The following is a 14301-nucleotide window of genomic DNA, read 5'->3' on the forward strand; positions in this document are numbered from 1 at the left end:
AAGCATATATAAGATAATGTCTTTATGATATTTATCGCAGCTTTTCCTTATCTGTAGCTCAATAGCTGATATTTTCTAGTGCTGTTCCTTGGGGACAGAAGCTGTAAGACTCAAGAGGCCAAAGGTCCAATTTTTGCAGTTCTCCTGTATCTTCTGTTGTTCTGTACCTCTCAGGGTTCCTTGGGGACCCATTCCGTCTCAAAGCTTGTCATCCTGAGTTTTTTTACTTGGCTCCTAAGTTTCTGATGTTCCAGATAAATTTGGTCCCACAGCTGAGACCAAAGATTGAGTAAGTCCTAGGGCCAAGGAGTCATAATTATCAACCTGCTCTTGGGACTCTGGCATCATATTTATCATATTTGTAAACTTTGTGAATAATTACATCTTGACTATTTGCTGTAATTTTTCTTTTCCTTTTTTTTTAGACATAGTCTCACTCTGCCACCCAGCTAGAGTGCAGTGGTGAGATCTTGGCCCACTGCAATCTCTGCCTCCCAGGTTCAAGCAATTCTCCTGCCTCAGCCTCCCAAGTAGGTGGGATTACAGGCGCCCGCCACTGCGCCCGGCTAATTTTTTTTTTTTTGTATTCTTAATAGAGATGGGGTTTCATCATCTTGGCCGAGCTGGTCTCCAACTCCTGACCTCGTGATCCACCCACCTCGGCCTCCCAAAGTGCTGAGATTACAGGCGTGAGCCACCACGCCCAGCCTATTTGTTGTGATTTTTCTACCCACCTACTTACACCAAAAAATCATACCAATTTTTTTCAAAGTAAATGCATTTGCTTTGGGGAGCTTTAAGTGATAACTGAAGACATTTTAGATCTGGGATCTTAGTCCAAGGTCCATATTCTGAAATTGTATGTAAAATTTTGGGGGTTATTTTATGCCATTTTGGGGGGGGGACGTCCATAGATTTTATCAGCTCCTCAGAGGGGTCTATGATGTGAAAAGATTAGCAATCACTCCCTTAGAGGGGCACCAGAATGCATCAAGATACTATTGTGAAAAGATTCTATGCCTCCTCTTACCTTGAGTGCACGATGTCATCATAATCAACAATGATCAAGCATCCGTTAATTAAACTTCAGAAAGCTTTTTAAAGGAAATAGACCTCATTCATCAAATAGCTTATCTTCCAAAGGGGGAGACAAGACTAACATAAAACAAAATTTAGTGCATATAGAAAATATAAATGATAAGCTTATGAATATTTTATGAGTGACATTAATAGTGCTAAAAGGATTGTAGAAGAGAATTTGAGGTTATAGTTTTCTCTGGAATGCCTTCCATGTGGAAGTGCATTATAAGCACTGTTTATACAAGGGAGAAAGAATGTAGCTTGAAAGAAAAGCAGAAGGAAAGAATTTCATATTTGGAAATGGCATGTACTTGAAAGAGATAAAGAGAAAACCATAAGTAGAGGCTATGAAGCGATTTGTTTGGCTAGATTGGACGAGCCAAGCTCATGGTCAGTGGTCTTGCAAATAAGGCAAGAACTCAAATGAATCCCAGTATTAGAGTCTGGATAGTGTTTACTAATTGAGATCTGAGACAAACTCCAGCTTTAGACATCACCGAAATATCTTTAAAACCAGACTTTTAATGGTATGGTGAGTTAGAGATCAGATTTGCATGTCTTCACAGTTAGGGTAAAAATCTGTGTGACATTAGAGATGAGATTAGTTCTTTCTTTTTTTCCACAGAATCCTTGTTGCCTGATGACTATGTGGTTCCCCTTGACTGGAAGACACTAAAGATGATTTACTTGCAATGGAAGATGTCAGTGGAGGTATATATGTGTGTGTGGTGTGTATTTGTTGTTGTTGTTGTTGTTGTTGTTTGAGACGGAGTTTCACTCTTGTTGCCCAGGCTGGAGTGCAATGGCGTGATCTCGGCTCACCACAACCTCCACCTCCTGGGTTCAAGTGATTCTCCTGCCTCAGCCTCCCTAGTAGCTGGGATTACAGGCATGTGCCACCAAACCCAGCTAAGTTTTTGTATTTTTAGTAGACACAGGGTTTCTCCATGTCGGTCAGGCTGGTCTTGAACTCCTGACCTCAGGTGATTCGCCTGGCTTGGCTTCCCAAAGTACTGGGATTACAGGCATGAGCCACCACACCTGGCCAGTGAAGGTATATTTTTATGGCTTTCAAAAAGAAACCACTGTTCTATTCTCTACTTCTACGAGATTAACTTTTTAGATTTCATATATGAGTGAAATCATGCAGTATATATTTTTCTGTGTCTGGCTTATTTCAATTAACATAATTTCTTCCAGGTTCATCCATGTTGTTGCAAATGACAGGATTTCATTCTTTTTTATGGCTGAATATTATTCCATTGTACAAGCTATGGTGTTCATTGCACAGCAGGGTGACTATAGTTAACTGTAGTTAACAATAACGCATTATATATTTCAAAATAGCTAGAGGAGAGGAGTTTGAATGTTCTGACTACAAAGAAATAATAAATGTTTGAAGTCATATTTATGCTGATTACCATGATTTGATCATTACACAATGTACACATGTATCAAAATACATTGTGCTCATAAATATGTACAATTATTATGTCAATAAAATTTTTAAAATTATGGAATAAAAAATAAAATTTATCAAACTTGAGAGAAGTGCTCCATACCTTAAATTAGAAAAAGAATATATATGGATGGGGATGAGTGGATGATATAGGCATGTTTTCTTTCAATTAGTCCCAAAGAGAAGGTTGCGTCTAATTCCTTAACTTTGTGGAGGAATATACAGGTATAAGGACGCACTGGGGATGACTAAGGCGCCCACTGTAGGTGAGTCCTTTATTCTTCATTACATTTTTTCTCCTGTCCAGCCCTCAGTCTTATCCATTAAGATAGAGTAACAGCTACAAATTAGATTTGTAGTTACTTGACTTGGAAGCACCTTCCTATTATTGTGATCTGTGGTCCACAGTGACAGATGTAACTGTTCTGAGGGCTGTTCATTTTCCAGGTAGCTGGAGGAGGACTGGCTTGAAAGGTTAGAAGGATGATAGAAAATCTGGAAAAGCCAGTACCTCACCTAACCTAGTGGGGGTGGCTGGGGTTCTGTTCACATTAGTTGGTTATTATTTAAATGTGTCCAGAGGCAATGCTAATGGGTGCATTTTGAAATGAATAGTAAAATCAAAATTTAGTGAATCATTCTAGACCTAATAGTTCAGGACAGTAGGTATTTCTTAACTGTTCTCATAAACACCTCTATGGGCAAAGTAGACTCATTTTGTCTGTCCATTTAATAAAACCAAATACGTTTTTCCTCAACTTCTTGTTTCTCCTTATTCCCCATGGAGACATTATTGCCACTTAAAACACACATACTCACACACAGAGCAATATTTTAACTGTTTAAATTGACATTTGTGGCCAGGCATGGCGGCTCATACCTATAATCCCAGCATTTTGGGAGGCCAAGTTGGGGGGATCACTTGAGGTCAGGAGTTTGAGACCAGCCTGGCCAACATAGTGAAACCCTGTCTCTACTAAAAACACAAAAAAATTAGCCATGTGTGGTGGCACTTGCCTGTAATCACAGCTACTTGGGAGGCTGAGGCAGGAGAATCACTTGAGCTCAGGAGGCGAAGGTTGCAGTGAGCCAACATTGTGCCACTGCACTCCATCCTGGGCGACAGAGCAAAACTCTGTCTCTAAATAAATAAATAAATAGATAGATAGATAGATATTAGATATTTATAAGTGTTTTCTTTCTTCCTTCCTTCCTTTTTTTTTTTTTTTTTGACAGTCACATTCTCTCGCCCAGGCTGGAGTGCAGTGGTGCGATCTCAGCTCACTACAACTTCTGACTCCCAGGTTCAGGTGATTCTCCTGCCTCAGCCTCCCAAGTAGCTGGGACTACAGGCATGCACCACCACACTCAGTTAATTTTTGTATTTTTAGTAGAGACAGGGTTTTGCCATGTTGGCCAGGCTGTTCTCAAACTCCTGACCTCAGGTGATCCACCCACCTCGGCCTCCCAAAGTGCTGGGATTACAGGCGTGAGCCACTGTTACACTTCTTTTGTCATTTTAGGAGTGTCCCTACATGAGTAAAATGACCATGCAAACTTAACTCCAATGCCAAATATTAATATTTTATGTATTTTAATTATAATTTCTAGAAAAGACAGAAGAAGATTGGTTGAAAAATGAAAATTCCTTGAACTGTAAGTATGACTTATTCTAGAGACCTCTGTTTGATCATAAAATAGTTAATCTTGACATTATTTGTTTGTAATAGTTCATATGTATTATAGCATGACTGGAGAGTAAAGTAAAATATAAAAAATGAAGTTTGTTACCATAGCAACCTTGTGTGCTATTGTACATGTCATGTTTTTATTTCCTTTAAGTGTAGATCTTTTCTGAAATACAACAAAGCTTAGATTGTTGCTCCCAAATTTATTTTCCCACTTTATTGGTTAGAACATATTTTATAACTTTCTATCAACACACAATTCATGAGACATTTCCCCCCTTGGGTTGGTATGTGATGAGGGCTGGGAATTAGGGGTGTAGGTTCTATTTAAATATTAGATTCTCTAGGAAAAGAGGTAAAACATATAGACGAACTCATGTTATATTTTAAACTTGTCATCAAGCTGACATTAAAATAAACACATTGCATTTTTTTCAAATGCCTAAATTATGAAATAAACACAGCTGGTACGATTTCAGTGCATATATGTCTGCATTTGATAAGAATTGAATGCACTATGCATTTGCCGTATGTTTTTTCATTTTAACTTATTTCTAAGAGTATTCTAGTTTCCATTTCTCAACTAGAAATACATGTATACCCTGTAAAAATGTTTTTGTTTGTTTTAATCCTGCTTCCCCTGAAAGAAGAGGAAGAACTGAAGATTTGGGAGAGGAGTTTAGAGATTTGCAGGGGCCACTAGAAAAATGTGGGATAAATATGGTACAGGAGGAGATAAGAGACAATGAGGAATTCCAGAGGAAGGAAGTGAAGACATTCATTCAATTATTCAGCAAATGTGGCCGGGTGTGGTGGCTCACGCCTATACTCCCAGCACTTTGGGAGGCCGAGGCAGGCAGTTCACCTGAAGTCAGGAGTTCCAGACCAGCCTAGCCAACATGGCAAAACACCGTTTCTACTAAAAATACAAAAATTAGCCAGGTGTGGTGGCAGCTGCCTGTAATCCCACCTACTTAAGAGGCTGAGGCAAGAGAAACGCTTGAACCCGGGAGGCAGAGGTTGTGGTGAGCTGAGATCGCCCCACTGCACTCCGGCCTGGGCGACAGAGTGAGACCCCGCCTCAAAAAAAATTATTCAGCAAATGTTTATTGAGGTGCCTCATGTCAGACACTGAAGATATAGCAGTAAAAACACCCCTGCCCTCATGGAATTTATGTTGTGGGGATTTGATTTAACGCCATAGCATGTTGGGCAAGGACTTGGCTGAGTGAGCCTCTAGCCTACCTCTGACTGAAGTTAGATTATAGTGAGTGAAGTTCCCCTAGGTGGCCCCAACATGAGGAGACACCAGTACAAGCAGCATGCAGCAAGCATGGATATATTTTGCTGTGGCCAATTTCAGGAGTCTTTTCTGTCTGCTAAAAATGGTAGATTTGTGTCAAGGACATTTTGCAACCATAATTTTGATTTTCATGATGATCTCCCACATGTATCCTAAACTGTCGGGTCTTCTCACAGAGCATTCTGCCCTTAATTATTATTTTTTTCTTTTTAGGGAATTTTATGAGTGCTGTAGCTATGTGCAGATTTTTTTACTATTTTATTGAGAAAGGGCATCCTGTTTTATGTTTGGCTTTAAGTACTGACCAGTCTGTCTCAAGGGGTAAACAGAAATTTAGAAAGAGGGAAATAGCAGGAGAATCTGGTTGGCTCTGGGAGCCACAAGTCAGTGCCCATTTAAAAATATTCTCCCTGCTGGTTGCCAGGGTGTTTAATGTCATGGCACTCCTTTACGGCAGTGGGGCAGGGTGCTAGGAAGAGGATGGGTCCCTATCTTAAGGCTCCTCCTGACTAGCTGTGTGTGACTCTTAACAGAGGACCCTTCTCAGAGTCTCAGTTTCTTAAAATCTGTAAAATTTTTATCTTTTAAATGAGGATTAAATGAAATAACTTTGCAAAGTTATTAAATGAAAAAACTGTCTGGGTGCGGTGGCTCATGCCTGTAATCCTAGCACTTTGGGAGGCTGAGGCGGGCGGATTGCCTGAGCTTGAGTTCGAGACCAGCCTGGGCAACACGGTGATACCCTGTCTCTACTAAAATACAAAAAAAAAAAAAAAAAAAAAAAAATTGGCTGGATGTGGTGGCACACACCTGTAATCCAAGCTACTCGGGAGGCTGAGGCAGGAGAATTGCTTGAACCCGGGAGGCGGAGGTTGCAGTGAGCCGAGATCGCACCACTGCACTCCAGCTTGGACAACAGAGCAAGACTCCATCTCTACAAACAAAACAAAACACAAAAAACTGTGCAAAGTGTGGAGCCTAGTGCCTGAAAAATAATAGACTCATAATAAGAGTGAATTCCCTTCCCCTAAATACTGCCTTGGATTAAAGCATTGCCTTTCTTTTTTTTTCTTTTCTTTTTTTTTTTTTTTTTGAGATGGGGTCTTGCTCTTGTTGCCCAGGCTGGAGTGCAGTGGTGCGATCTCGACTCACTGCAATCTCTGCCTTCCTGGTTTCAAGCGATTCTCCACCTCAGCCTCCCAAGTAGCTGGGATTACAGGTGCCCGCCACCACACCCAGCTAATTTTTTTTTCGTATTTTTAGTACAGACGAGGTTTCACCATGTTGGCTAGGCTGGTCTGAAACTCCTGACCTCATGATTCACCTGCCTTGGCCTCCCAAAGTGCTGGGATTACAGGCATGAGCCACCGTGCCCAGCCTTTTTTATTATTATTATTTTTTTGAGATGGAGTCTTGCTCTGTCGCCCAGGCTGGAGTACCGTGGCTCACTGCAACCTCCACCTCCCAGGTTCAAGCGATTCTCCTACCTCAGCCTCCTGGGTAGCTGGGATTACAGCCCGCCACAACACCCAGCTAATTTTTGTATTTTTATTATTTTAGAGATGGGGTTTTGCCATGTTGGCCAGGCTGGTCTTGAACTCCTGACCTCAGGTGATCTGCCCACCTCGGCCTCCCAAAATGCTGGGATTACAGGTGTGAGCCATCGTGCCCGGCCAAAACATTGCCTTTGAAATGCTCTCTGGCAAAATAGAAATTGTGTTCTTTAGCAGAGGAACATATTGACCCAGTAAACATGTTAACACATTTGCATGAATTTATTTTTAATTTTTTGTAATGTACATAGCTGGATCCTCAGGGAATGGGATCTAGAACAAGTTTCAGCTAAAGCACAGGGAGTTGGGAAATGTCAGGGAACAGGCTCTTGAATGAGGCAGGACTAAGCAGTGTGGACTGTGGGGACAGCTGTGAAGTCCTGGATGCCAGGGGAGTGGCATAACTCAGGAAGTAAAGGCTGGGAACCTGAAAACAAACTGTTCATGTCACATGTTTTCTGGTCTTGTCTGGGCTTGTGTTTGCTTGTAGTTGAGTTCTGCTGTCTTCATGGTACTGCTGAAGATCATGATCACGGAGAAAATCAGAGTGCTCAGTGCCAACCCAAGGGATTCTTTCCAGAGACATACCCGTTGGATACCAAAATCAGTTTGGATAATCTGTTTAACCATTCTTGATAAGTTATCTGAATAATAAAACTCAACAGAGGAGGTAACAATTTGAACATTTTATTGTCTAATTTGAAGATGTATGCCATACTTTAATTTGTTTGATAGAAGAAAATAAGGCACAGAAAACTTGAGTGCCTTATTTTTAAAACTGCATTAGGATTAAAAGTTTAGCCCCTATATCCAAGTATTGGTCTGAGATCCCATTTCTAGAATTCTGAAATCCAAAAAGCTCTGAAAATCAATAGTTATTTTTCCAAATGTATTCATTGTGGTAAAATACACCAATATAAAATTTACCATCTTAACCACTTTTAAGTGTGTTATAAATACATTCATGCTACCATCACTAGCATCCATCTCTGGAACTCTTTTCATCTTGCAAAACTGCAATTCTATACCCATTAAACAATGACCCATTCCCCCTTCCCCCTTCCCCCTTCCCCCTTCCTCCTTCCCCCTTCCTCCTCCCTTCTCCTCAGCCCCTGGCAACCACTGTTTCTGTTTTTTAAATAAGTTTGACATTAAAACTAAGTTTGCAGCCAAACCTGACCCAAATACAAGCTGGGCACCGTGGCTCATGCCTATAATCCCAGCACTTTGGGAGGCTGAGGCAGGAGGATCACTTGAGCCCAGGAGTTTGAGACCAGTCTGGGCAGCATGGTGAAACCCCATCTTTACAAAAAATACAAAAATTAGCCAAGTGTGGTGGCATGCGCCTGTAGTCCCAGCTACTCAGGAGGCTGAGGCGGGGATGATCGCTTCAGCATGGGAGGCAGAGATTGCAGTGAGCCAAGAAAAAAAAAACCTGACCCCAAAAGGTAGGCAATTAATTTTACTCTTTATTTATCCCACTTGGAATGTATAAAGTATATTCATATATTTCATTGCAAACATATTAATGTGTTTAACTACAGAGGTCTGCGCCACACCCCACTGGGAATATAGGATAATATACAGTACCATTACCTTTAAACAACAAACACTTTCTGAATTCTGAAGTATATCTGACCTCTACAGTTTTGGTTAGGGATTATGGGACTTGTACTATACTAGAAGTTACTAATATTATTTTTTATTCTGTTTTAGTTTAGTTGTACTTAATAAACTTAAAATATGAAAATTCATATTTACAAAATATAAATTAAGGAGTGACTACGCACTATTCAACATGTAGATATTAACTTAATCCCCATTTGCAGAAAGAGAGCCCCGGGTCTTATCTTACCCTACTTCTCCCAGATCTTCTGTCTAATCTTCTCAAAGGAGCAAACCTCTAGGCCTGGGGACGGGCAGGCAGCTGCTTAGGGTATGGACATTTGTTTGTTAAACAGACTTGCAACTGCCCTTCTGGTGTAGAGCCCCACCTCCAAACCTTCCAGTTTCTGAGATTTAGGGTTTATGCTGGGTAATTTGTGTTGTTTCTTGGCTGTCTATAAATCAGAGGATTTTTTTTTTTTTGGCCGAATCAATTAACACTTGGCCTTTTGCTCTCCAGTTTCCAAAATTTTGTTGCTGTGATCTCTCCCTCTTCTTTATGCTTAAAACAAAAATAGTAACAAAACAATCACTCCTGCTAAAAAAAAATAAAATAAAATAAGCCAAATCAACCCCCTTTACATTCTAGCAGGGTTTCAAAGAGGAAGTAGAAATTGAATACTTGTGTTTAATCTGTCATCTTTATTGGGAATTTAGTGCTGCATTTAAGATATCTCAGTGTTTTCCTTATGTTCATTTTGTACAGTTTTATGTTTCTTTCTCCACTAAACTGTGGGTCTCTTCCAGACAGACACAGTGGTCTTCAGTGTTTGTTGAATTCTGCAGGCTCCTAGAGGCTTTATCAAATTAGACTTGCCTCTGGCCCAGGATGGGACGGTTTCAAGGCAGATCTGACTAGTTTAGGGTTTGAAGCATAGAGAGCTGGGGAAGGATCTTGGCATCTGGCAAATTCTTGCTTTCTTAGGGGCCTTCCACAGCAAAGCATTTGTGGCTTTCTAGTGAATATATTAGAATCCGCACCATCATGGTGATACCCAAGAGTGGTATTCAAAACATTTGACAATGGGTGGTGTGGGCAGGACCGGTTGTGGAGCACTTTTATGCTGTACTGATGCATACCAGCTGAGCAGCCACCCAGGCTTTTACTTGGGTTCCAGAAAGCCCCCAGCTCTCTCCAGCCCTTGCCTTCATGACCTTGCCCTAATTTCCAGAATGGAGCAGTAGAGAAATGGGTTTGGGCTCCTCTCCTCCCTCCCAGACTCCCTCCCTGGAGCTCATACCGAGTGCCCCTGTACACTGTGGCAAATATAGGTACTGTGGAAATAGGAGACCTGGTCTTCCCCTTTGGGGAGGAGTCCGACACCAAAAAGAGGGATGGAACGCAGAAAGCAGTGTGGGGCAGGGTGATCAAAGTCAGCCTTATCTAGGGAATATTTCTGTGTTGGAAATATCCAGAGCCCTGGACATTTCCCTCTGCCAATTTGGCTAAGCTGACATCTTTCCCATTGCTTTTCTTCCCTTGTCCCCCTTCCCCTAGCCTCTTCCTGCTTCCCAAAGCCTCCATCAGGCTTCAAGGGGAAGGATGTCAGAAGAGCCAGGAAGGAGGCAGTGTTGGGGGAGGGGGAGACAAAGTCCCCCTCTGACTGGCTGGATCCTACACTTCCATCTGAATCTGGCAGAAGGTCCTAAACAGATCAGAAGCCCATCATAGAAATGGCTAAGCGGGCAAAGATAGATTTCTTTCCTGTCCTCTCAATTCATACATCGCTTATATGTATGTAACAAGATGAATAAGTATGTATATAAAACTAATTTACATTTTTGAGTGAATTTTTAAAAATGAGAAAAGAAGTTTTTCTGGACATAGTACTAGAGAGACTTGGGAAAGCTCCTACTATAATATTTATCAAGATTCTATTATGTTAAAAGGTCTTTGGTTACACTACGTTGGAAGCTTCATCTTGGTTTCAGACTTTCTGCTATTTTGGCATCCCTGGGCAGGAGAACCTGAGGCTGATAGTTTTTGTTTGTTTGTTTGTTTGTTTATACAGTGTCTTGCTCTGTTGTCCAGGCTGGAGTTCAGTGGTGCAATCATAGCCCACTGCAGCCTGGAACTCCTGAGCTCAAGTGATCCTCCCATCTCAGCCTCCCCAGTCTGGGATCACAGATGTGTGCCACAATGCCTAATTTTTAACTTTTTAAAATAGAGATGAGGTTGTGATGGTTAATACTGATGTCAACTTGATTGGATTGAAGGATGCAAAGAATTGATCCTGGAGATTAACATTTGAGTCAGTGGTCTGGGAAAGGCAGACTCACCCTTAATCTGGGTGGGCACCATCTAATCAGCTGCCAACATGGCCAGTATATAAAGCAGGCAGAAAAATGTGAAAAGGCTAGACTGGCTTAGCCTCCCAGCCTACATCTTTCTCCCACACTGGATGCTTCCCGCCCTCGAACATCAGACCCAAGTTCTTCAGCTTTGGGACTCAGACTGGCTTCCTTGCTCCTCAGCTTGCAGATGGCCTATTGTGGGACCTTGTGATTGTGTGAGTTAATACTACCTAATAAAATCCATATATATCTCCTATCTATCTATCTATCTATCCATTCATCCTATCAGTTCTGTCCCTCTAGAGAACGCTGACTAATACAGTAGTCTTGCTGTGTTGCCCAGGCTGGTCTCAAACTCCTGGCCTCAAGTGATCCTCCTGCCACAGCCTTCCAAGGTCCTGGGATTACAGACCTGAGCCACCATGCCCGGCCACTGATTGATTGCTAAGCATTCCAAGTCCAGGGTTATTTGGAGCTCTAGGTTTGAGGGTTACATTCCCGGTTTCCACTAGCTCTTCCTTCACACCTGCTTACTTTTCCACATCTTGTTAAACAGTGATAGTTAGAGAAAAATTTCAATGTTTCTTCATTTGCCAAAAATGGTGTTTATAAGGTTATTTTCTTTCTGTCCATGATAGTAATGGTTTCTGGTGCAGCAAAGTGAGATCGTGCTGGCTCTGTTTATGTTACTCCCTTACATTATCACTATCTTGTTCAGCCTTATTTTTATTTTTTTTTTTTTGAGACAGAGTTTCACTCTTGTTGCCCAGGCTGGAGTGCAATAGCACGATCTCGGTTCACTGCAACCTCTGCCTCCCGAGTTCAAGCAATTCTCCTGCCTCAGCCTTCTGAGTAGCTGGGATTACAGGCATGTGCCACCACGCCTGGCTAATTTTGTATTTTTAGTAGAGACGGGGTTTCTCCATATCGGTCAGGCTGGTCTCGAACTCCCGACCTCAGGTGATCCACCTGCCTCGGCCTCCCAAAGTGCTGGGATTACAGGCGTGAGCCACCGCGCCTGGCCTGTTCAGTCTTAATTTTTAGTAAATCCCAAACTCAGGATTATCTTTTAAGAAAATAGTTTAGATTCATATACAATTATCAAGCACCTTCTGAATATCAGGCTGATATTGTGTTACAGCCTGGGCTGACAAGGATAAATAAGACACTATCCCTGCCCTCTCACTTCCTCTAGTGAGAGGAAAAAGATACCCAAACAGTTTACTTTAAACTGTGGTTTTGAGGAATACATTGGGGAAAATAGAACTTATTGACTAGTTAAATGTCAACTAAAGAAAAGTGAAAGGAAAGTGTGTAGGTTCATCTCCAGGTACTGCTGACCATGTGATCCTCCTTGAAACTCCCTCCCTGGGCCTCCCTGCATCTTTCAGTGTTCTGTTTAATTGTTGGTCATTCAATCGTCCTCTCCTCTGCTAGATCCACTTGAGGGCACAGTCCTTAAATGCTGGTGTCCTCAGGACCCCTTCCTCAGCTGTCTTCTCTCTTCTCTATCTCCTCATAGGGGCAAGGATTTCCAAAGCTCTGAGCTCAGCCCCCTCTCCTAAGGAGCACACTCATGTTTCCTGGCATCTGTTAGATAGCTCTACTTGCCACAAGCCCTGTGCTGAAACCCCTACCCACAAAGCTGCGTTGTCTTCCTGAAGCTGCTGTCTGGGACCTCTTAACAGAGGGAAATGGAAGTGGACGGATGCTTAATGCAGCCCTGTCCAGTAGGAATATAATGCCGTCTACATATGTAACTTAAACTCTCTAGGAGCCACAGTGGAAGATAAAAATAAATGAAATTAATTCTAATAATATATTAACCCAATATACCCAGCACACCATTTCAACATATAACCAATATAAAAAAATTTTTAATATTTCTTTTTTCATACTGAATCTTCAAAATTCAGCGTGTATTTTTAAAATTTTACTCTATGTTTTTTAGGAGACAGGGTCTTGCTCTGTTGCCCAGGCTCAAGTACAGTGGTACCATCATAGCTCACTGCAGTCTTGAACTCGCTGGCTCAAGTGATCCTCCCACTTCAGCCCCCCGAGGAGCTAGGACTACAGGCACACACCACCACAACCTGGCTAATTTTTGAATTTTTGATAGAGACAGGGTCTCACTATGTTGCCCAGGCTGGTCGCAAATTCCTAGCCTCAAGTGATCCTCCTGCCTTGGCCTCCCAAGGTGCTGGGACTACAGGCATGAGCCACTGCACCGGGCCCGGGCACAGCGTGTTTGCAGTAGCCACATTCCAAGTGCTCACTAGCCACATGTGACCAGTGGCCCCCATATTAGCCAGTGCAGGTTAAAATGAAAAAGGTAGCATGTGAGGCTGGGCAAATTATGATAAGATACAGAGATTTTGTCACCATTTTTATGATTCATGTATATTTTCTGTTCCTTATGGGTTCCCTCCTAATATTTAGAGGTCTTTGAAATTCCATTGTTTCTTAGCAGTGCTGAGAAGAATGAGGAAAGTATTCTTCTTCCACGCTGGGAATGGATTTTCAAGGGAGAGCAGCTCATCTCCCACTCCGCCCTACCCCATCCCTAGAGGGAAATCTCTAGCGGAAGGGGAAGTTCTCAGCACAGAGCCCCTCCCCACTTGGATAGTCCTTTCCTAAAAGCTAACTGTGAAATCTCTGGATTTTGTTTTAGAAGGAAATCACACTTTTTTCATAGTTTCTTTTCACAATTTTAGTATCTTAGCTGCCAGAAATAGAATTATTACTTTACAATAATTGTTATAGCCAAAGCCACCATATATTCTGGATTTCCCAGGATGGTGTCAATTTTGAATGTTGTTTCTTTCAGGCAGGCATGGTGAATTTTGGTTCAGAAAACAGGATCACTCTGTCACGCTCTTGAGGGTGAACTGTTGGAGAGTCACTGTGGTGATCAACCAATGGGTGCTCCCTAGTTCCTGGAACTGAGAACTTCAGTCTGGATACTTCTCTATAAATGGTTTCGGTAGACTCTGCCACTCGCTTTCCCCGGGGATCTGAAAGAGTTCTCCAAGAAGCCCCCACTTCTCAGGGGGCAACAGGGCAGGTACCTGGGCGGTAGCCCTTATGCTACTGTTCATAAATCAATCTGAGTTTTATGGGTGCTTTTTCTGAGGAAGGAGAGATTTAAAGTTATGTAGAGGCAACAAAGCTTTCTAATAATATTTTTGGCAGGCTGCTAAAGAAAGATGAAACAAGAAAAGATACAAGCCCTGGGAGAGTGGTGGTAGCCCTTGGGAC

General features: G+C 42.0%; 1 protein-coding gene across 2 annotated transcripts in view; it reads left to right on the forward strand.

Moving 5' to 3' along the window:
- The window catches only part of N4BP2L2 (NEDD4 binding protein 2 like 2), a 112692-nt gene extending 104633 nt beyond the window's left edge, over positions 1 to 8059 (forward strand). Inside the window, exons 8-10 of one of the 2 annotated variants that reach the window (XM_030818551.1) lie at positions 1706 to 1791; positions 4151 to 4195; positions 7574 to 8059. In XM_030818551.1, coding sequence (XP_030674411.1) covers positions 1706 to 1791; positions 4151 to 4174 — 110 coding nt within the window. In that variant the 3' untranslated portion in view covers positions 4175 to 4195; positions 7574 to 8059. Of the gene's footprint in view, positions 1 to 1705; positions 1792 to 2712; positions 3359 to 4150; positions 4196 to 7573 lie in introns of those variants that run through there. The other variant, XM_030818552.1, reaches the window with a different exon arrangement.
- The last annotated feature ends 6242 nt before the right edge of the window (positions 8060 to 14301 follow it).

Source organism: Nomascus leucogenys, chromosome 9 (assembly GCF_006542625.1).
Source record: "Nomascus leucogenys isolate Asia chromosome 9, Asia_NLE_v1, whole genome shotgun sequence".
Lineage (NCBI taxonomy): Eukaryota > Metazoa > Chordata > Mammalia > Primates > Hylobatidae > Nomascus > Nomascus leucogenys.